At 43.4% G+C, this 23,196-nt stretch overlaps 1 protein-coding gene across 10 annotated transcripts in view; it reads right to left on the bottom strand.

Moving 5' to 3' along the window:
- Positions 1 to 23,196, bottom strand: part of PPP6R3 (protein phosphatase 6 regulatory subunit 3) — a 2,530,957-nt gene that overhangs the window by 1,995,711 nt on the left and 512,050 nt on the right. For all 10 annotated transcript variants that reach the window (XM_069624114.1, XM_069624109.1, XM_069624112.1 and 7 more), the window contains one exon: positions 9,290 to 9,427. In XM_069624114.1, coding sequence (XP_069480215.1) covers positions 9,290 to 9,355 — 66 coding nt within the window. In that variant the 5' untranslated portion in view covers positions 9,356 to 9,427. The remainder of the gene's footprint in view (positions 1 to 9,289; positions 9,428 to 23,196) is intronic.

The following is a 23,196-nucleotide window of genomic DNA, read 5'->3' as shown; positions in this document are numbered from 1 at the left end:
CCCCCCCCGCCCCACCAAGAGTTCACCAACCAAAATCTGAGGAAGGGTAGGGAGACATCCTCCTACCATTGTGAGCCGTAAACCAGAAGGGTGGGAGTCATCCGCCTGGTTGAGAAGATCAAGGAAAGCAGCACATGAAAGACTAGGGAAAGGAGGTCCTTACCCCTGTAGACTAGCCAAGAAAAAAACAATAATGAAGTCAACTATGGGCAATAGGAAATGCAGATGTTTCCTTGAAGTGTACTTTGAGAACTGTTAAACCCAGAACTGTGTTCTCCTTGAAATGAGATTGCAACTTGGGGAAACAATCACACTATGGAACATTTGGGGACTCCCCACATCCTTAGTTTAATATAAGGGAAGGAAATCTTTTTGACAGGACTGTGGACTCTTTATTTTGGACATTCTGACAGACACTGTAGTATTTTTAGTTGATGCAGGGAAACACCATCTCGGAAATAGGGTAAGATTGCTTTCTTTTTGCTTTTTGTACTTAAATAAAAGTCTTTGCCAATCAACATGACAACACTGTCAGACACTTCTGTTTGCACAATGTATGGCCGAAGGGGAGAACCCGACAGATTTAGAATAGAAAGGTAAGCATACCAAGGGTGTGTTATGCTCTAAGCTGTAAATTAGGGCTCAGGCTAGCTGTGTATTGTATACTTTACGTATATAAAACCCAAGCAATTGCAGACGTATCATATGGTAGAGAAATATTGGGGACCTCAAAAACAGATCGCTTAACAAGGGATGAACATTGTATTAAACATTTTCGGGCTACCACAGAATACACCAAATATCTCATTTTTTTGTATTAGGATTCAAACCTATACATTTAGCAATCTGTTTTAAGCCATTATTTTACTGGTTATGCAGGACTTTATCCAGTCCACAAAGAATACTACATGGAACTGGCTTAAACATGACTAGGGTCTTTAAAAAAAAAAGATTGGTCATCAAAATGTACTTCATGAGACCGTGGTTATTTCCAGGATTTCTGCTAAAAAGAAAAAAACTTGCAACATATCTGTAACTTGATAGCTTGCTTGTACAATCAAGAGAGATGTGCTAGTCATTTGATGTTTAAAAGATGCTACTTCTGCTAAACCATATTTAAATGATCTCTACCAGGCACAGAAAATATTTATGTACATTACGTTCAGATTAAATTTACTTCCGGTGGCAGAATTTACATCTCAGTGAAAACAAATGAGAAATGCTGTCCTTTCGGCATATGAATAATTTAATCAGAGATGCATTTTATGCTCATTCACCCCAGATACTTGGATATCAAGAAAAGAAGTACTCAATAAGATCATTGAAAGAAGGCTTTGCATTACATAAAAATGGTGCTTATCCTTAAGTTATATTGGCAGGATCCAGTTTAATACTAATAGTTTACAAAATTGTGTTTTCCCTGGATACTTTGCGATTGGTTTTTGGATGAAATTTTTGTTTGATTATTCACGCGGGTTTTGCGTTTTGTGCTGGTGCAAGATTTTAAATTTGTCTTGCATTTATATTGTGGACTCAAATAAGGTCAGCAGATACGCGCTTCGACCCGTGAGTCTTTTTCAAGGCTGATGCATATTAAAAGTTAGACACATAAATCACAGTTTGTTTAGGTGACATTTGTGACATGAGAGATGTGTGGCGGTGCAAAAGTGCATGGTGTGGTGACATTAATTTTCCAGTCGATTCAGTAGCGATTAGGTAACCCGCTTCTACCTCCTCAAACACACCACCCAAACACTATACACGGCCATTGGTCTAGCAAACCTATACCCCAACACAAACGCATACTTAACAGAAACTAACCCGAACACTGGACTGTACCCATACCGACTCAACAGGCCAGCGCACAGAACCTTAAACATCTGCCAAACTACCCATAAAACACACACACACACACACACACACACCCACCCCCACATGACAGTCAAACAGAAAACGTCCAAGGCCTTTGACCTTACCCGTATGGATACAAGCCAGCACACACACAGATGGCAGTTTCGCCTGGTTCTGGTCCTATCCTATCATTCTTCCCTCACTAACCAACCAACCCCGTCCTCTTTCTTGCAGAGCCACGTGAGCGCCTGAAGACTGCCCTTGGGTGGTATCGGTGCATGCTATAAATCAACATTACATAAAACATAAGTGGAACAGCTCTCTCTGCAACCGCAAAACTGGCCCACCTCTCTATCTTATTACCACCAAAATGAAGGCAACATGCATTTACCCACTTCCATTCTGCAACTGTCGCCCCCACATAGACTCACTGAGTTGCCCAGCCATATCTCACATCAACATAACCATTAGTTAGCAATATATCACAACTAGGTAGACTATACTCTGTTAGCTAGTCCAGATAAAACTACATATGAGCCATCGTCACAATTAGACATAATTGTGAAGATTAGCATTAAGTCATATGTAGACAGAACTGCAATACTAGCTTGCATCATATCTAGAGACAGAATTATGAAGATTAGTTTGGGTCACAGCTAGACAGAATTGTGAATGTCAGCTTGCACCACACCTACACAGGATTGCAAAGATTAGCTTGCGTCCCATCTAGGCAGACTTGTGAAGATTAGCCTCCGTCACATTGAGAGAGATTTGAAATACTAGCTTGTGTCACATCTAAACATAATTGTGAAGACTAGAACTGTGTCACATCCAGACAGAATAGCGAAGATTAGCATGGTCATATGAAGACAACTGTAATACTAGCTTGCATCAAATCTAGACATAATTGTGAAGATTAGCTTGCACCACACCTAGACGGGATTGTAAAGATTAGCCTGTGTTGCATCTAGACAGATTTGTGAAGTTAGCTTGCATCACATCTAGAGAGAAATGTAAAGATTAGCATTGCGCCACATCTAGACAGGATTGTGAGGATTAGCATGTGTCACTACTAAAATAGCGATGCCACTAACCAACCCCACTAAACAATCGCACCGCTCAGCATACACATCTCAAACTCTAAACACAACTACACCTCTAATGCACAACAAACCGCACACACTTCACCACACTGCAGCAGCAAAATATACTACACATAGCCTAACAGCACACAACGGCTCCCAACCGAAAAGCACACCTAAGCTCAGCAAATGGTACAAACCGAACGGAGGCTGCCAACAGCACATCACTGCTCTCTTGCCTTTCTCCCACTCAATCCTACTAACCTTCCTACCCTCTTCCCTTTTCAGATCCGCCATAACGCCTGGAGACTACTCCGGTGGCGACGATGCGCGGTACACATACCGTTAACATTAACATTTATCCCATGGTTTTATAAGATATATTATCTTTAGATTTCTTAAGTGTATTCTTTGAGATGATTTGTGTATTTTTGTCCCTTTTAATTGTGTAGTTTTATGCGATAGATCGTACAACAAAGCTACACTGAAACTAAAACTGGAAAGGAGAGGAATGTTATAATTATGTGGTTTATTTTTACATTTATAAAGCGCACTAAACACGGGGCATCCAGTTGCTGTTAAAATACAAGTTACATGCATGAAATCATACTATTGCAGGAGTGAGGGGGACCTCAGTAGGGGCTTATGCAAAAAGCCACATTTTTAGAGCTTTCCTGAAGGCCCCATAGGATTGTTCTTTTCGCATAGTAGGCGGTAGAATGCTCCAGTGCTTGGCTGCCATGGCCAAGAAGCTTGATCCGCTGGCTTTAGCCAGTTTAAATTCGGGCAGGATGACCTGGTGAGCATAGGCAGATCTAGTTGGTCTTGTTGATTGAGCTCTCTTGATTTTCTATATGAGCTAAGGGGCAGAGGAGTTAGAGAGGTATGTGTGTGTGATGGACAACGTTTTGAATGTGATACGTTATCCTATCAGGAGCCAATGTGCATTTCTTCTTGCTGTAGAGATGTGTTCTTGTTTGGGGATGTTGAGGGCCGCTCTGAGTGCATGGTTTTGGAGGACCTACATCTGTTGTATGTTGCGCGAGGACGTACCTACAAAGAGGGCATTACGATAGTCAAGCCTATAAACAAATGATGGCTCGGCAATGGTAAGGCAACTGTCAGGAGGTAAGAATGGCCTGCAGGCATTAATCATTTTTGAAGTGTGGACAGCAGAAGAGCCAATGGCATTGACTTGCTCTGTAAGGGAGAGTGTGGCTTCAAGGTGGATTCCCAATATCTTCACTGTCGGGAGATGGGGATAGCGATTCAGTCTATGGTAAAGGCAGCATATTGCTGGCTGAGTTTCTAAACCAAGAGAGAGGGTCCCACTGGGAGGATTTCAGTCTTTTCATCATTGAGGCAGAGACGTGTATTGCCATCCATGCCTGGATATTCTGCTAAACAGTGTTTAGTGTGCCAGAGTCTTGGGAGTAGTCGCCTGAGAAAGGAAGGAGGATTTGGAGGTCGTCAGCGTAGTTGGTATATGATATACCAATTGAGTCTAGCAGATCTAAGAGTGGCTTGGTAAAGCTATTGCAGAGGATGGGGGATACTCATGACATGGTTACAATGCAGATTTTGTTTCTGTGAGCTGCTATCCTGCACCATGCACTTTAAATGAATTTGCTGCAACAGAATTTTCCACTATTAAATTATGGATTGTTAAAAGTGTTTGTACTTAAAAAGCTCTTATCTATGAATTAGAGATTTTAAATTTGAATTAGATAGTTTTTTTTCTTGTACTGTTTTATGGAAAATAACCAGAATAAACATATCTGAGTGCAAGGCAATTTCTCAAATAATCCTAAAAGTGCCTTACCTTCTGGACTATTTATTTGAAAATCCTTGAAATCTGAAGCAGGTCTCATCTTGTGAGGCTCGATTTGGCACATGCGAAACATTTCACAATAAGATTTGAAGTGCTGAATGTCATTTTGGATTCCTCACTGGCAAATGCTGTGCATGCAGTTTATCTCTCCTTGCCAACATGTGAGGTGACGGATTGCATTACCAGACTTTGCATCAAATCAAATTCCCTATCAGAATATAGTTTGTATGAGAAAGAAGAGGATATTTCTATAACTAATCTCCAATTATGTGAATTTTGGACTTCTGTGAAACGCACGTAAGGGGTCATCAGCATATTTTGCCCCAGCGACTCCTTTTTGAGCCTCAGAGTAATCTTGTACAGCATAATGCACAGTTAATCAAACACCTGCCCTTTTGTTTACTTCACATATGGTGACTTAACCACAAGTATGTGGTATTCGAGGCAACATTTTGCACATGATGGCAATCCTGGGTTTTATAAAGTGCAATGCTGGGATTTTTATTGGCTTTTGGCACTTAATCAGGCTGAAACCATTTCCATGAATCTCTTAAGAGGAGCAGAACGAACAGTGCAATATTGTCTGAAGGAGCGGATTTCTCTGCAAGATCTTCCCCTAACTAGCCTTCAAGATCTGCAGGCAGTGCTTCTGTATGGTACTGTGGGTATTGCGGTCTTAAGTGAGACCGGGTTTAAGGACTGATTGCAGACTGGTGATCCCCGGCTTCTACAATCCACTCCTTACGGAACAACTGCCCCCTTCCTAAAGGTCCCAAATATTAAGGCATTTTAAGGCTTAGCGATATGACTCACATTTCCAGTACCTTAGCTGTGTGTTAATCAGACAGGTTTTTCATCAAAGGGCTTGCCAATGGTGTGTGCACAAACAAGTCTAAAATCTGACACTAGTAGTCAGAAATCTTTTAACGTAACTATGGAAGTGGGCAGAGCCTGTGAAGATTCCTTATGGGAATTCACAACACTCCTTCGCACTTAAGCTAATGGCCAATCCTGTGTCTGTTACCGGCCTGCAGTTTCTGCTGCATGTAAAAGTGTATTTATCATTATGCCCAATGAAGTGTGTCCTCCTTGCAGAAGGTCCTGAACATGTGTGCAAGCATCATTTGAGAGTATTTTAATGAATGCCTCCATACCATTGCATATAAATGAGATCTAGCAATGAGGGTGGCAGAATTACCAAGGCAGATGCTGTATGTGGCTGTGGTGGTTATTTTCTTTTCACAATGCAAGCATCCTTTTACACAGTCAATTGGGTTTTTGATAATGCGGCTAGGGCACTGTTGCCTCCTTGCCATGGCCACCACCCTGGAATATGCTTTTGTATGACCATCCATGATGAGGCTTTATGTGTGATGAAATCATTTTTAGGTCAGCAAAGTGCCAAGTACCTCCAGCAAGAAATCTGGTTCATTCACCTCCTTTCCACGTTAACCCTGAACCTCTTGCTCTTCCACAGAGTAGGACGTGGTATGTAATCAGATATTTCCTAATGGAAGAAATTGAAGGTACTTTTTGTTCTGGAGGATCCACGATTTAATCTTCCCAGACACTTTATGGGACAAAAACTGACAGGTCTTCTTGTGAAGAAAGCCCTGCATAAATCAGCATATTTGGAAAACCTAACAGCATAAATAACCGGTTTGAACAGGGTCTCTTGAAACCCTGCAACCGGTGAGCTAGAAGTTCAGTAAAACCTCTAGAATTACAGTCAATCCCTTTTCAAGAAATGTTTCCACCACTTGATCTACCTCCATGAAGAACCCTGAATGAGTCCACAGGAATATGGGCCATTTGAAGTTGTTCCTCTTCCGAATCGGTTTCCTTGACCAGCACCCTTCTGTGTCAGCGGACAAGACACTTTGGGATCCAGATGTCTTTTTGGCGCCAAATGTACATTCAATGCAAAGTGCTCTTTCGTCACTGAGGGCAGAGTTTTGTCATACCTAAAGTCTTTGCACAGAGTGTTTCGATAGCTTGTATTAGTGTTCTATCTTTGAGCAACTTAGTAGTCTGCATTTTCTGTGTCATTGACATCTGTTAAGATGGATTCATAAACTCTGGCATGGTGGATAGTGTTTAGGAGGCCACCCTAGTTACAGTGAACAGGGGAAAGGAGCTCAGCCAAACCAATCAAGGTAGCATGGAGAGTGGTCTAGGCTTAGTCTCAAATAAGGTGAGTGGGGTCAGGGGTCCACAATGATGCAATCCAGGATTACACTTAAATAAGTATACAAATACTATATTGTAGGCCCAAAAACACACTACGAAACATGAAACCGGTGATATGATCACTCAACACACTAAATATTAAAAAAAATATACAGTCCCAGTTAGCTGAAGCAAAATATACAGTTCACTCCCTCTGCCCCAATACATGAAAGGGAAGGTAAGTACAATTGCAACAGTTCACAGAAATAGAAGCCCCAACTTATAAAGTCCAGTCCCAAGTTGAATGGGGCAAAAGTTCACCGAGTTCTAAAATAGTTTTAGGAGTTGGGGGGAAAAGAGGGAAATGTTCCTGAGAATGTGAAGATAAGCCCAGAAGTTGATTCAAGCAGTTTCCTGTTGAGTAAAATGCTTTTCCATCTTTGGATCGGATGGGGGATTTGGAGGAGGGGGTGCGGGTGCAGAGGGGGGGGATGTGTTGATGGAGGTAGTTTTCCCCACCGTTGGTTCCAGTCGAAGATGCCCAGGAACTGCAGGTGCAACCCTTTCCAGTGGAGAGATGCAGCAAGCACAGATTAGGACTCACAGGACACTCGACCAGATGTGGGAAGGTCAACTCAAGCGACGGTCAACGAAGCACAGTAACAGCAGGCGGCACAGTCGAAGTAAGCCTTCCATTTCAGGACTTGTAGAGGGTGAGACGCTGAAATCTTGTAGGAAGGCTACTTGCAGGACTTGCAGAAGACCCCTGAAGTTCAGAAATAAAACGTGAAACAGTGATGCTTCTACCGCGGTTGCCCAAACTGGATTTGGTCAGCCCACTGGATAGCCCAGGGTCACTTCCTAAGACTGCCACTTGCAGGGCCAAGAAAGACGTCGAGACTGGTTGTTCCCACCTTTGCAGAGGGTCGATGCACCAATGAGGGTCTTCTGAGATCAGTAGCCGGATGGGGCTCCACTGGGACTGCAGCAAGATTTGCTCCCTAGGCCTCTTCAGGATCGGTCCACAGGTCTTCCTTACTCTGCATAGCTACACAGGATACTGGACTCCTCGTCCGATCTGGAGAAATGGCGGAAGGACCCCTCTTTTTATCCTAAATTCAGGTGAGCAGCGGAACTAAGTCCTACCAATAGAAGATCTGCCCCACACACAACCCAGCAGTGGCCCAATCGGGGATCACTGAGGGGGAAACTCATGCATACACTAGACCTACTGAAACCAGCTTGTGTATTGGGACAAGCCAGTCTCAACCTACTTCCTGGCTTGCAACACATGGCATGCACTAGCCAGTGAAAAGCAATACTTTCTCAGGCAAGTGCCTGATCGTAAAAGGAACTGCCGCCTGGCAAGGTAGGAAGAAGGCCAAAGAACAAAATGGCCAAATTAACAATTGAGTTTATGGTAATGTTTTATTTTTTCCTAGTTCTTTTTTTTATTAATCTACTGTTTTATTTAAACATGTACACTAATTTATCGTATTTTAATTGCATCTGCTATTTGTGTGATCAATCTAAGGTATATATATGGTTTTCATTACATGAATTTGTATCTTTGTTCGGTGTAAAATGTTGATGTATTCAACCACATGCACTTAAATGCATTAAAAAAAAAGAGAATGGCCAAAGAACAAGCAAAACCTCTCGTGGCACGGTCATGTTAGGACATTTGCTGCTATTAGTAGACAAATGCAGTATTATAAGGACAAGCACTGAGCTGCTTTCATTGTCAAAAACACCAAAGACATGCAAGATATGAAAACAAGCAAGACCATTGCACATTTAACTTGTTTACTACCTGCCCCTGGCACCATAAAAAAAGCTTTCCAACTCCTAGACTGCATCAAAGGTCCCTTGCCGCCCCTAGTATGTATTTTCAGTGCATTTTTCTCCACTCTGCTCCATAATTAAATCTAAAGCAGAAAAAAGTAACTACTAAAGGAGGGCATCGACAACTGGGAGCATTTTGAGTAGTTTGCACATATGATCATACATAGATACTATTACTGACATGCACCCGTCAACACCTAAGATCTTAGAAATAAGAGTAATAGACTGGACCAAAAACGAGATGGCGGAATATGAAGGACACGTTTATCAGTCACAAGCTATGTGAACACAAAATCAGTATCACTCTGGTTAATATTTAAACAGTTTTCAGTGTGAGACTACATACCACTGATATATGTTTCACTCACCTGTATTAGAGGTTTAAAGAGGAGGACATTCAAACAACTCAGTCTAGAGCTTTCAGACATCTGGCCCATCCGGTTTGTATCAAACATTCCCTCAATTGCTGCCTAAATGTTATCAAACTCACAAACGTTCAAAATCGACTTACACTTAGCACGTCCTGTCTGAGCTGAGGAGGTTCTATGCATGTAAGCAGTCTCAGTAATAAATCCATAATGGCAGAAGTTCCAATGTGCTTTAAAATCAGGTCTACAAAGTCATCTTTTTTTTTTAGGAAGTCCACAATCTGAAAGAAGTTAAAAAGGAAAAATAAATCTTTTTATTTTCACATTTAGCCATTATCTTGGAATTGTTGCATTAGACAAGTTTACACTTCCAAGACACTGAAAACATTAGCACAATTGATTCAGTTAGTTCAGAGTTCTATCAAATCAGACTGGAAAATTCCTTACCCAGCAGCAAAAGAATTGGAGACAGACATTACGTTTTAAACCCAACTGATCCTCATCACCATGCCCCTTTAGTCCAAAAGAGAACGAAAACTGTCTATCTTTTCTCCTGTATCCTGAATACAAAAGGACTGCAATTGGTTCACCAGGAGGAAAAGATTGTGGCCTACCAGTTCTAAACATATTATGGTGAATAAAAATGAGTTACTACATGTTATGGCATTCACCGAAAAAAAAAAAAAAAAAAAAAAATCACATGGAGGTTACCCAATATGTGGTTTATAGATTGGGCTCCTTTTGTTGCTTTGCCTGTGGTTAATGACTGTCACTGAATGGGAGCTATCAGGCCAAAGGATCTGTGAAGATTTCTTTGGCAGAATGCTGGGATGAGCTTCTCCATCATAGGCCATGATGGTCACACCATACAAATAAGTAGGCAACTCTGGTGCAGTGGCAAGGGATAAGGGTGGGTATTAAACGGAAAGTAAAAGTCCTATGCAGTCGCTCAGTGTCCCTGTCATTCGATTTGCTCTTTGTCCGAGCTGGTTCACCATTTTTCCTTGGATTTAAACACTCCTGCATCTCAACAGACGTCCCTTCCCCTTCCTCCTCCCCACTGCTCTCTTGTTTGTCCCCTTGTCCGTTCCCCCGTTTGTCCTCTCTACTCAAATTTGTCTTGGCTTGCAGATTTTGGTGCATATGAATTCTTAATTTATCAGTTCCATGGTATCACTCATTTGGCTACAAGATCATTGACTGTTTCACCTACTTGGCTTCATTCAGATTTTGATCATCACTACTTTTCATTGTTATCTGCACTGTTAATACGATGTATTGTTCTGAACCCATTATAATCTCAATTAAGATTATTAAACTCAAGAGTTGAGAGAGAAGTACCCTACTTTCTCTATAGGCACATATGCTTCAGTAGCTGGCAGACAGGAGCACCACCGTTATGTGGCAGTCTCAGTTTCAGTAAGCACAGATGTTTGTAATACTGAGATGAGATTACAATCTATCCTGGATTTTTTTTTTTAGCCAGGTCATGCACCAAGACTATATTCCTATAGAGGAAACCTGCAAAACCTTTTGGGTGGCCAACATTTTACAGAATGCATCTATTCATTTGGGTTTCTAGACCCTTACCCAGGTTTCAATTCTCCTTTGAGCCTAGAGTATAGGGGGACACAGATGGAAATAGGGTATATTCTATGTCAGGCTCACAGCTAAACTGATTGAACCGCTCTAAAATGAAGATTTGAGTCACTCAGGCACAAATGAGGAAAACAGAAAAGGGTTGATTTATTGCATGCTTGTCGGTTAAGTTCTGGGCTGTCTTACCCAGCCAAACAACAGATTTTCACTCTCATGTTTAATAGATGCCCAACATATAGTAGAAAACAGTACCCACTGACTATGTGAAAGAAACTACTACACAGACCGAGTACCCAAACATTTCCCATTGATATGAGTGCCTATCCTATTTCTTTATGGGCCTAGCTACTGTTATTTTGTATGTGTTCGAAAATGGCTATTTGTAGGACAAATGTGAAAGGCTAGCTCCTCTTTGTGCATATCTCAGTGTTATGAGCTCTGCACTCACAACCCCGCTCCTTTCTACCTTTCATTTTCAACAGTTTTTTTCTGATATCTGTACATTTTAGATTTGATTTACTCGATTACACTGTGGTAGGAATCTTCCTGCAGGTCATTTACACAACTTATGAAGTTTGGGAGGGGAAAAAAGTGGAGGATGTACTCAAGTCTTCTTGTGGAAGACATTTGATGTAAAGACTCAGATCTGTAGACTGGATGGAAGGGAGCACTAGTGTGAACTGCAACCTTCCAAACACTTCTGATGGTGAATCTCTGTTCAAGTGTGACATTCCACTACCTGCAGGACTTCCAAGGCATTCATTTATCTAGTTATGTTCTGTAGTTTTTATACTGCACCAAGTCAGAGGGACCAGCATTTACACCATATCCTAACATTGTACCCAAAGGAAACCTGCAGCTATACATGCAGAAGCAAACTGTACAACCAGCCCATAGTGCTCACGCAGCTGATGAGTACCACTTTAAGGCTTTAGTAGCTGGCATGCAGCTGCACTTGTTGGGCAATGGAACAGTGCCTCTACCGTAGTGGTACAAATGCATTATCTGCGCCACTGGACCTTATCGTGGACTCTAGATGCTCCTCAGACAAATATATCGTCATTTACTTTGATGGTCCAGCAACCGATGAACTTGTAAAACAAGACTATTTGACAGCTCTGGTCAAAAACTGCCAATAACGCAAACAGAAGGTACTAATGCATTAGTCAGCTGTTCTAAGGAACAAGAGTTACCACTGCTAAGTAACCAAGACACTTACAATCCTTCCATAGGGACCTACAGTTATGACTGCAGTGGTCTACATATCAACCGCTGCTCCAGCAGAGCTCATTTTTAAGGGAGTCTTTAAGGAACCTAGCCATAATACCCCAGGGACCAAAGAACTAAACGAAATACACAGCATCTAAGAATCCTGATTGCATAGGCAGCGTTTAACTGATATCAGTTCAGCATTAAGATCATCTCCCACTTAGCAAATCTGTTGGAAAGGGAAAAGTTGAAATATTCTGAAAGACTTCTAGTTCAAAGGTTTTGTCCTTCGCAAGCATCGGGACCGAGAGACAACCTTACAGTTATAATGGAGAAATGTAAAAAGTTGCCTGCTTTGCAGAGGCAGCAATCTTGAGGCTAGATTTGATAAGGGGTTCCACCAGAAGAGATCCAGAGGATTATCTGTTGAAGACAACAAGGAAAAATGATGGAAGAGTGTACCAGAGATTCAGATGCAGGAAAAGCAGGTTGATGCACAGGAGACAGATAGGAGGAGGGGGGGGGGGGGGGAGTGGAGAGGGGGAGGGAGAGAAACTCCAAGATGCATTCAAGGCTGCTTGAGCGCATTGCAGAAGTCAATGAGCAATGGTATATGGAGGGGGTCACAAAGGCATAGTCAGCACTGGTAACAGTAAACAGCAACTGCTACGGGCTGCTGTGTGTACAAGCAGAAAGTAACAGGATCAGTGATCAGTGATGCAGGCAAGGTCAGTGGACTTGCCAGAGGGGGCACTTACAATGATGGATACAGCAGCAGTGAGGAGTTTACCATATGCAGATACTTGATTGAGCCAGCAGATACTTTAGTCTGGATTCCACGCTGCCAACCCAGCAGTGGAAGTTTCCTTGAAGAACAAAGTAGCAGAGACCAGCATGAAGTATCTAGCGGCACATTAAAACATTGTGAAAGGACAATGTGAAGGGTTAGAAATGTGAGGCAGACAACTTTGTTCACGTTTTTCAAAAGATGTCACTTTTATTAACTTAAAAATGTTGGATAAACGCCTAAATATCCCTAGCCTGACGAGGATTTCCCTGCCTAAAATAAACTAAAGGAAAACCATGGTTTCTGTCCCTCACACTTACATACACAATAAATCGATAAAGAAATATATGGCAGTTTACCAACAACAAATATAACAGTATAAGTCACACCACAATAGCTGCTTCTTCTGATGCTTTTGAATAAAACATGGCATCTGTGTGCAGTGCATTTTGGGTACTCACAGGGCCATAATGGACATTTTCTTCAAGCCTCAGTGAAATCTGCATTTGATGTGAACTCGCAACGTGGTTTGTATTATTCCACTGTTAAACATGCTTTCTTGTTTCTGCATTGCTTCATGGACTGTTTTGAAGAAGGTGCCAGCTGGTATTTGATAACGTTGTGAGGGAATCTTGCAAAGCTGAAGTGAAGTTGTGTAGCTGTTTTCGTGCTTTCATGGGAAAGGGAGAGTTTTGCCTCTTGGGGTTACCATGAGTCACTCCAGCCAGAGGCCTGTGGGAACTGTCCACAGGTAAAGACAGAGCCAGAAAGATCTGGAAAATGCCATCATGAATTTGCAGATGGTTTAAAATAAGGGACACCAGAGCTTCTCAGGTAGAGTGGATGCACTGCTTCCATGCCCATTGATGCAAGAATCTCTCTGCCTGTGCCTGATGTGGGGCTTTTTCAGTGCATTCCTGGTGAGATGAGTATTTCTTTTGCAGTTGCTTCAACAGTGAAGTATTTTTAAATGTTTTACATTCCTTACATGTGTAGTATTTAAACGTGAATCTATTATTTGTACAGCATTTATTCATTCCTGTATGCTTTTTGTGAATAAAGGGCCGTAAAGAGCATTTTCGGAGTGTTTGTGTACATAATTGCCCTTCAGTGTTCAAGGTTTCTTCATTTTGTGTGCTGGGATGTGAAATATTTTCCGTGCACTTTTGAAGGAAAAACACCAGAGCGAACTCCCCTGCCCCAGACTAAAGCAAATCTTTCTTTAAATGTTCAAAAAGCATAAGGAAATCCTGGTTCATAACAAAAAGATGCACATCAATTCTCTTTCTAATCCAATTTGACAACACAAAGTTCCTACATGGATTACAATGATAGTTCAAAATTGTTTAACAAAGCTTTCCTATTTCCACTTTTAATTAAGGTGTTGAGACAGCTTCTTGGTATCAACAATCAACTATGAACAATTCAGAAGTTTAACTTCTAAACAAATGTCAGGATATTTTGGCACCACTTTAACTTCAGTGCTGCTTCATCAAAACAGACAATTAAGAAAATAAAAAAAAACTTTAGAATTAAAAATAAGATGTCTTTGTCAAGATAGTTTGGCACCAGTTTGTCATAAGCTTTATCCCACCACAGTACTTCATGAGTTTCCACCTGGTTTACTCTCATGCCAGGTTTACCACTTCTTTAACACTTTGCTCTTGTATATTCCTGCCAGAACAGAACCAATGATTACAAATGCTATTGGTCTGGTATACTCTCCTGCCAGCCAAGATAAACTACTGCAGTTCACTGCCCGAAGAGAACCATTTGGCACAGAGGTCTAGGACCTGGTATACTCCCTTGCCAGGCACTACTACTACCTCCAAGTACTTCTGTGGTAAGAGTCAACTTCAAAAAGATTTTAGAATGTGTTCTGCTTGACACAGTTAGATTTGAGAATGTCTTCAAAGAGAACAAGAATCACACTGGTCTATTTATTACACCCAAGTGTTTGCCACACGCAAGCAGGCCATGTTTCCTTCCTCCTGAACCTCTCATCAGAAGCGCAGCCGTCCTGCCAATCTTGTTCCACCTTAGTATTAACCAAATGCTAATATTAACTCTTTTCTTTACACTTAGTTGGCAATGTGGGTTTGAAACATTCTCTACACCTGGGCAATATTCTTTACACACACTATTAGGCTCCGTTATTTCCTTTTGGCTTAGGCAACCCTGTTTACCAACTGCCTGCATGTGAGCAGCTTTTGACTTTGGCACAGATGGTTCAAGTTCACTTCTGGAAATATTGCCCCTTTGTGTGGTTGACTTTTAGGATAACCCACTATGCAACAGTCACATCTTTCAGATGGAATCTTGGCAATCTCTTTATGCCAACTACTTTGGATTATATCAGCTTGGTATACATTACAAACAACTTGTTTTTAAAAAACGTTTTTATTTGTATTTCTTAAACGACTGAATAGAAGAGAAAAGAAAAAGGAAAAAAGAAACATTCTCCTCACCCCCCCTTCCGTCTCCCCTGAAGAACCATTGCACCACTTTTGCATCTTCTTAACCACATCCATTTCCTGTCTTGTTCGCAACCCTTCTCTTGGAAGTCAGCTCAAGTCTAGTGCCCGAATTTCTGGGTGCACCATTGTTGCACAAAGTCACTCTTTAAGAACCAAAGCATCTCTCCCCACTCATTTTGGAATTTATCCGCCTCCCCTTGCACCCAGTATGTCATCCATTCCATCGCCACTATGTCCAAGAGTTTACATAGCCAGCTAATTATCGATGTAGGATCGTTCTGTTTCCAGTCTTTGGCGATTTCTATCCATGCGGCTATGAGCGCTGTAGTCGGCGCTCTTTTTTGGGATTTGGAAATAACATGCAAGTCTGGTCGCAACAGTCCTCCCATACTTTCCACCAGCGTATGGGGAAAAACCTCTGGGACGATTTCCTGCAGATTTTTCATGATTTGCTCCCAGAATCCTTTTATCCTAGGGCAATGACAACAGTTATGGGGCCAGGTCCCTACCCCCTTGCATACCCTCCAGCATTTTTCCGATGTGGAACGAAACATCTTGTGCAACTTACTGGGAGTGTTAGACCACTGCACCTTCATTTCATACCAAGCCTCTCGGAGTTGCAGGATCTAGTGAGTTTCAGTATGTTCCTCCACAACTCCGCCCAATGTTCCGGTGTTATTCCATTCCCCCAATATTCCTTCCCATTTCCACTGGTATGGCCAATGCATTGGGGGTAGGCATTCTTGCAGCAATTTGCATAAGTCACCCACCAAATGCTTGTCCCCCGTGTGGGAAGTGATGTATGTTTTAAACTGCGTCAGCGGTCTAGTAGTTTCTTGAAGGACCTTTTTCTGTCATATCCAATGTCTCAGTTGCGTATACTCGAACCTGTCCCCCACCCACACCCCCACCTGTATTTTGCAATCTACTTAAGACAATATATCCCCTCCCGATATATCGCTGAGCTTTGCACAACGGTTTTCTTTCCACCTTTTGAACGATCGTTTTGTCATACCTGGAATGAAATTGGGATTGTCAAACATTCGGGTGAAGGGGGGGTGGGGGGTGGGGGGTGGGACGGACAGAGGACAGGTGTTGCTTCTTAATCCTCCTATCCCAGATATCGCATGCAATGCGTAAGATCTTGCTGCGTCTAGCAGATGGAGGTCTCATTCCCCCGCAACCAAAGTAAGCCTGACAGGGGCATCCTTGCTTCTGCAGTGTCAATGCTCCCCGAGAACCACTCCTTAACCACTCTAAGCTGTGCCGCTTCATAATATTGGTAAAGATTCGGGAGCCCCAATCTCTCCCTGTGTCTGGGAGCCCTCCACATGTCCATTGCCACTCTTGTGCTCTTATTCTGCCAGATGAATTTGGAGAGCAAAGAATTCAGCGTCACAAAGAAGGCATTCGGGAGCGCCATCGGAAGGGTATGAAACCTATAACGAATCCTCGGGAGAGTAACCATCTTTATTGCGTTTATCCGTGCCAGCCATGAAATGCGCATCAGGGACCATTTTGCAAAGTCAATCTGCGTTTTCTTGATTACCTCAGAAGTTTGCTTTATAGAGTGCACCCACTGTGCTAGTAAGTGTTATGCCCAAATATGCCAGGTAACCCTACGCTAATCAAAATGGAGAGTTGCTCCTTACCTGCTCCGCCTCTTCTACAGATAGGCCCACTTCTAGCATTTCAGATTTTCCCATGTTTATTCTCCGACCGGACATCCCTTCCTGTTCTTTGTGGAAGGCGACCAGGGCGGGAATAGACCTTTCTGGGTCTATCACTGTTACCAGCATGCCATCGGCATCTGCAGCTGTTTTGTGCATTTCCCCCCCCAAAAGGGACCCCCCCTAATTGACCAATTGCCGCTAAAAACAGCTCCAAGTATATAGCATAAAGGTGTGGGGACATGGGACAACCTTATCGGTCATGATCACAGCAAAAGGTTCCAGGGGTATCCCAAAAAGTGACTGGACATCAGCTTATCATTGTTGGTTAGTGGAACAGCAACACAGTGAGTGGGTGGACTTAGACTAACACTTCCTGACTACCTAGCATGGCTGCCCTAGTTGTTCTCCAGTCAGTGTTGTGCGGTCTAGTTGTGGTCACTCCATTGGTATTTAAGCCCCTCCCAGCATGCGCTCCCTGATTTGAGTCTAGTCAGTTTGCCGACGCTTACCTATGCCCATGATTCCCGTCAGGCTCGTACTTTCATAGTTCTTAGAAGCAATAGTTTAGCGATTATAGTTTATAGCCACTTCCCTCTCACATTAGCTTAACTGATTTTGTGACGGAAACCTTCAGTAAATTCCCTCTGTTACTCCAGTCAAGTCATAGCAGACATTGGTGGCATTGTGACGAGCGTATTGCTCTAGCGAGCCTCTGCCTAAACTCACGTTTTGAAATTTTACCTGAAGCGAGTTTATTACGCACTTCTTGTTCCAGTTAGGCGGCAGTCTCCGAGCCTCTCGCTCTTTGTCTACAGCCCCGCTTGAATTCTCATCAACAACCCAATTCCGGAGAGAGTGCAACTTGCGCCTTGGTTTCTGTCAGGAGCCAGTGTCCTAGCGTTTCGCTTATTCTCCACAGCCCGCTTGAAATTGCCAGCATTCCCATTCCTCCTGAGGCGACACCAACGCAAGTATCTCAGCCCTTTCTTGTCACAACACGTTATTCATTGTTTTAAGTTGTGTATGGGTGCAACGTTTTTAAAGTTGTGGAAAGTTGAAAACTGTACTAGCAAATTACTTCACCACTAGTTTGAAGAAGGGTCATTCTTGTGTTCCAATTGTTCTCTTGCATGTGCTATTGGTAGCTTGTCCTATTTTGGATGTTGCATTCGTTGTGGTACCATTGTTGGCTGGATTTACTCAGTCCCAGTTAGGCACCACTCTTCATTCATGGTTCTTCCACAGCATTCTTACATTTTCCTATACTCTTTAAGCACATAGAGTAAGCCCTATAGCTACCTCATAGGTTTCCACTTTCCTCACATGTTCAAAGTTCATATAATATCACCTTCCATGCCTGGCGCTCATACCATCAGCATCCTTCTTCAGACACTGCGCCCCTGCACAGATGCAGGATGGAGAGCTCATTAAAAAAAAAAAAAAACTAGGTGAGACTCTAGGGGAAATATTGCCAGAAGATTAAATACATTCCGTGTGCACTTTTGGGTAGCTTCCAGGGAATTTTCTGTGTGTGTGTTCATAGGTTTACCTGATAATAAAGAAATTGTAGAAAGTGAACAGAGCTAACTAAGACGAGGTTTGGAATAGCTTCCTGGGTGTCCCCGCAGAGTCAAGGTAAGCGTTACAATCTCGTCCCTCATTCAATCCTCATTACCTCAGAAATGTGGTTATATTCACTTCCAGCAGAATCACTGGGGTACTATAACTGGCCCTAACCATTTGTATGTACTCAGGCCCAAAGCCCATCAGCTCCATCGCTTTAAAGAGATACAGCCACTCTACCCTGTCGAAAGCTTTCTCAGCATCTAGTGAGACTGTGGTGGCTGGCATCTGCTCGATTTCTAGCTTTTCTAGTAGGTGAATTATCCTCATAGTGTTGTCCCAGGTTTGCCTTCCCTTAATGAACCAGACTGGTCTTGCCTGATAGTCCCCAGGAGTACCCTCTTTATTCTGTCAGCCAATATCTCAGAAAATTTAACATTCAATAGTGCTATGGGTCTATAGGATCCTCAACTAGTGGGGTCTTTGTTTGGTTTCCCAAAGAGGACCACTTTTGCCTCCATCATGGTGCCCGTCACCCCATTCCCGTATCTGCATGAGTCAAACAGTTTCGTCAGGAATCCTTTTACCTCTTTACAGAAGACTCTACAGAACCCGCCCGTATACCCATCTGGGCTGGTGCTTTGTTTTTTGGCATTTGTTTAATAGCCCTTTCCACTTCTTCCTCTGCAATTTCCCTGTCTAACCCTTCCCTTTCTTTCGCAGTAAGTTTGTTCAGTGTTATGCTGTCCAGGAACTCCAGTATCTTTGATAATTCTGGGTTCCTCAGGGAATACAGTTCCTTACAATGTGATCTTGCTAGTTTCAGTGATTAGTTCACCATCTGTACGGCGTATACCCTCCACATGCCGTTGACCCTCCTGTTGCTTCAGCAGCCTAGCTAACATTTTATCTGCCTTATTAGATGCTACATAGTACAGCTGTTTAAGCCTTAATAAAAGGCGCTCTCTGCCCTTGCTGTATTCAATAAACGGAGCTGCCTCTGTGCTTCCTTAACTTTAATAAAGTTCTCCCTAGTCTTCTGTCTCACGAACAGGTTTTGAGCCTCCATCAATCCTCATCCTCAACGCTATGGGTATCTCGTACACTAACTATGCTGACCATACCCAGATCCTCCTTACCCTCACTGGCAACTACGACACTGACTCCTTGACCCTTAACCTCTACAACACCATCCAAGCCTGGATGGCAGACAATGGACTATGCCTCAATTCCGATAAGACCGAACTCCTCCTGATAGGTTCCACCGACACACTAAGAAATCTAGACTCCCAATTCAGTCACTTCAACATCGACACCATCAAAATACCTGTCTCAGACTCAGTCAAAACCCTTGGAGTCTATTTGGATTCCAACCTATCCATGGACAGACAAGTCAATGCAATAGCCTCCTCAGCTGCATATCACGCTAAACTAATCAACGCAGTCAGGCCCTTTCTCTCCAGAGAGAACTGCACAAACATAGCCAGAGCCATCACTGGTTCCAGGCTAGACTACTGCAATGTACTCTTTCTAGGAACCTCCAACAAAAATCTGGAAAGGCTACAAGTCATACAGAATAGTACTCTCCGTGCAGCCCAAGGCATTGCTAAAAGAGAACATCTCGGAGGCTAGAAAACTAGCCCACTGGCTCCCAATTAAGGAAAGAATCGTCTTCAAAGCTCTTACACTGACCCACAAGTGCATTCACCTCATTGCTCCCGTTTACCTCTCGGAAAGGATCCACCCCGTCTCCTCCACAAGGCCAACCAGATCACCGTATACCAACATGCTCTATGTGCCACTAGTAAAAAGAGCCAGAGCGGGTGGTTCCAGCTTCCCATATCTTGCACTCACACACTGGAATGCCCTACCTCCCACTATCCGAGGTGAGGCCTCCCTCATCGCCTTCCGTAAAGCTATGAAAACCATCCTCTTCACATAAGGTCCCTCGCATCAGCATGAATACTATACATATGACCCACTGCATAAGCTGAAATGTAATGACCAATTGCATAAACTGTAAGTATTGTATTATGTCTGTAATACTTATAATGTACCAACGACTGCTACCATTCCTGTACCTCTGTAACTAAGCTCACAAGTAATAGCGCCTCAATGCCCGTGGGCTGCTTGCGCGCTATATAAATTTAAATAAATAAATAAATGCTCCCTCCAGATCTTTCTCTAACCTATCCCTTTCCCTGCGCCTTTAGGCTTTCAATGCGCTGAGTTCCCCGCCTCAGTACAGCTTTGAAGGCGTCCCAGATGTCCCCAAGCGGGACTTCACTTGTGGTATTCATTTCAAAATACTCTATTATGTTCCCGGTCTCTTACAAGGTCTCTTGGGAACCTCCAGGCCCATAAGCGGCTGCGCGGCTTTAGTTCCTTTAATTGCATCACCAACGGTGCATGATCTGAGATTGAAATCGGGCCAAGCTCTAGGTCCTTCATTATGCCCAGTATCCCTGGAGTCCCCCATGCCAGATCTATCCTACAGTACGTCCGATGTACGTGAGAAACATGTGAACCCAGTCTCCTGCCTTTTCACCACCCTCCATAGATCTTTAAGTGCCAGTCCCGCCATTCTATCCTGTAACCCTGAGGAGGGGTATGTACCTCTCTGCATGGTCTGACCGCTCCTGTCCCTTGGGGGGTACCATGTCATATTAAAGTCGCCCGTAATTACAATTTCTCCCACAGCGAACCTCTCCAATTTCTCCATAGTCTGGTTTAGGAATGGATCTTGTCCTGTGTTAGGGGCGTATACAGTGGCGATGGTCATCAATCTGTCCCCTAGCTAAGCTTGCACAAATACTTATCTCCCATTGCGGTCTGCTAGCGTTTTGATTATTCTTGCACCTAGTGCATTTTTAAAACCCACCATCACGCCGTCTTATTGTGAGCATTTGCCTGGTATAGTTGTGTGTAGTTCTGTATCTGTGTCTTATGCCTATCCTCTTTGCGTATATGTCTTTCCTGTAGTAGGATATCTGCGTTGTGCCTCTTAATCTGTGTTAGCACCTTTTTGTTTGTTTATTTAGTATGGCGCACAAAACCCAGGGGGTAACAGGGCGCAACAGAGAACAGGAAGGTAAGATTACATAAAAACTTGGTTACAGGATAAGGCATACATGAATAAGAGGCATAACATATTGCGTGGGCTGTATATATATATTTCAAGAATGATTGGATCCAGGCATTTCACCAGGGTGTTTAGGCCCCGAACGTTATGGGAATAGACCAATAAGGGTCTAGCCATTGGACTGTATCCATGCCATGAGCCTCCCCTAGTTCTTTGTGTTCTGGAGTGAGCTCCCAGCTCCTGTGGTGTATTTCCAGTGTTGTGGTCCCCCCCCTTCCCAACTTCTGCCCTCCTCTCTCCCCCCCCCTCCTCCTCCCCTGCCCAGTCTGTTTCGGTATCCGAGGCTACTTCGTGGGCACGGACTCATGTTTCACCTGGACTCTGAGGTTAGTCCAACCTTTGCGATTCCAAATGGTGTCTCCTCCTCTCCCGGCCAGGTCGCCCTTCATGTAGGATCATCTCGGGACAGTGTGGAATGTCATTTCCTGGGTATTGGGCCTCTCAACTTCTCGCCTCTTTTCTCGTGTGCAATTGACCATTCCCACTGCTTCATGCCGGGCCACCTTGTGTCGCCTTCTCTCTCGTCTGCTCCTGCTGCGTCTGCTTCTAGTCCTAGCGCGGCCATTCCTTCCTCACAGGAAGTTACTCTTTGCTGTCTCCCTTCCCATTGAAAAAGCAGTCCAAAGTTGAATGCCCATTTGTAATGGAGTTCTTGTAATCTCCTTGTGACCGGGCCCAGCACTCTCCTTTTTTGCAGAGTGGATAACGCCAAGTCCTGGAATAGTCTCACCTCTGAGCCATTCACTGTAATCGTTTGTCACCTTGCAGCTTTTAGTATTCTTTCCTTTTCTTCATAGGAAGACAAGGCTGCCAGGACGTTTCTGGGCCTATTCCCTTCTCCACTCCTTTTTGGTCCCACTCTGTGAACCCGGTCTATCCGGATCTCCTACGGGGAGCTCTTTGATAATAGTGAGGTAAAGCATTGTTGGATAGTAGATTTCAATGCCCGCCGGGGTCATCTCCGCCAAGCCTTTGATTCTAATGTTAGTGTCTCGATCGGTTTGCTAGATCCTCTGCTTGTATTTCGAGGGTGTGTTTGGCGGAGAAAATTTGTTTGTTTGAGAAGTTCTGTCGGACTTCCTTTTCCATTTCAGACAAACCTTGCTCATTAACATCCACTCTGAGTTTATAACCTCCGATTTCCTTCAGCGAGCCCTTTAGCTCTTTCTTCAGACTTAAGATCTGTTGTTGGAAGGAAGCCTTAATTCTCTCCTCCATTCCGTGCAGACATTTTTGCAGGTCTTCCTTATTTAGTGGCATTGCCACCGGCTTCTTCCTGTCTTCCTCTTCCCGTCCGCTTGGGAGTGGTCCACTTGGCTTGACTCCTCCTTTTGCCAGTATCTCTCCAGCTGGCTTTTCTTCTGACCTTTCTTGGGGGGCTGCTGACCGGTGGTCTGTTTGCCTTTCGGACCTGGCAACTGCAGGTGGAGGCTTCCCTCCAAGTCCACGATTCTTTTCCAATTCCCCCACTGTTTCCTCCGTGAGATTTTCCCAGCTGTGTCTCTTCTCGCACCCAGTCTCAAACCACTCCGGCTCCGCCTAGACGTTTCCTTGTGTCTATTCTTATTGCAAGTGCGCTCCTCCTCTCTTTGCTGTTGTT

The sequence above is a fragment of the Ambystoma mexicanum genome, chromosome 11, assembly GCF_040938575.1.
Source record: "Ambystoma mexicanum isolate Mex_15411 chromosome 11, UKY_AmexF1_1, whole genome shotgun sequence".
NCBI classification, from domain to species: domain Eukaryota; kingdom Metazoa; phylum Chordata; class Amphibia; order Caudata; family Ambystomatidae; genus Ambystoma; species Ambystoma mexicanum.
The sequence above is the reverse complement of the archived record's forward strand: the minus strand, read 5'-3'. Positions and strand labels throughout refer to the sequence as shown.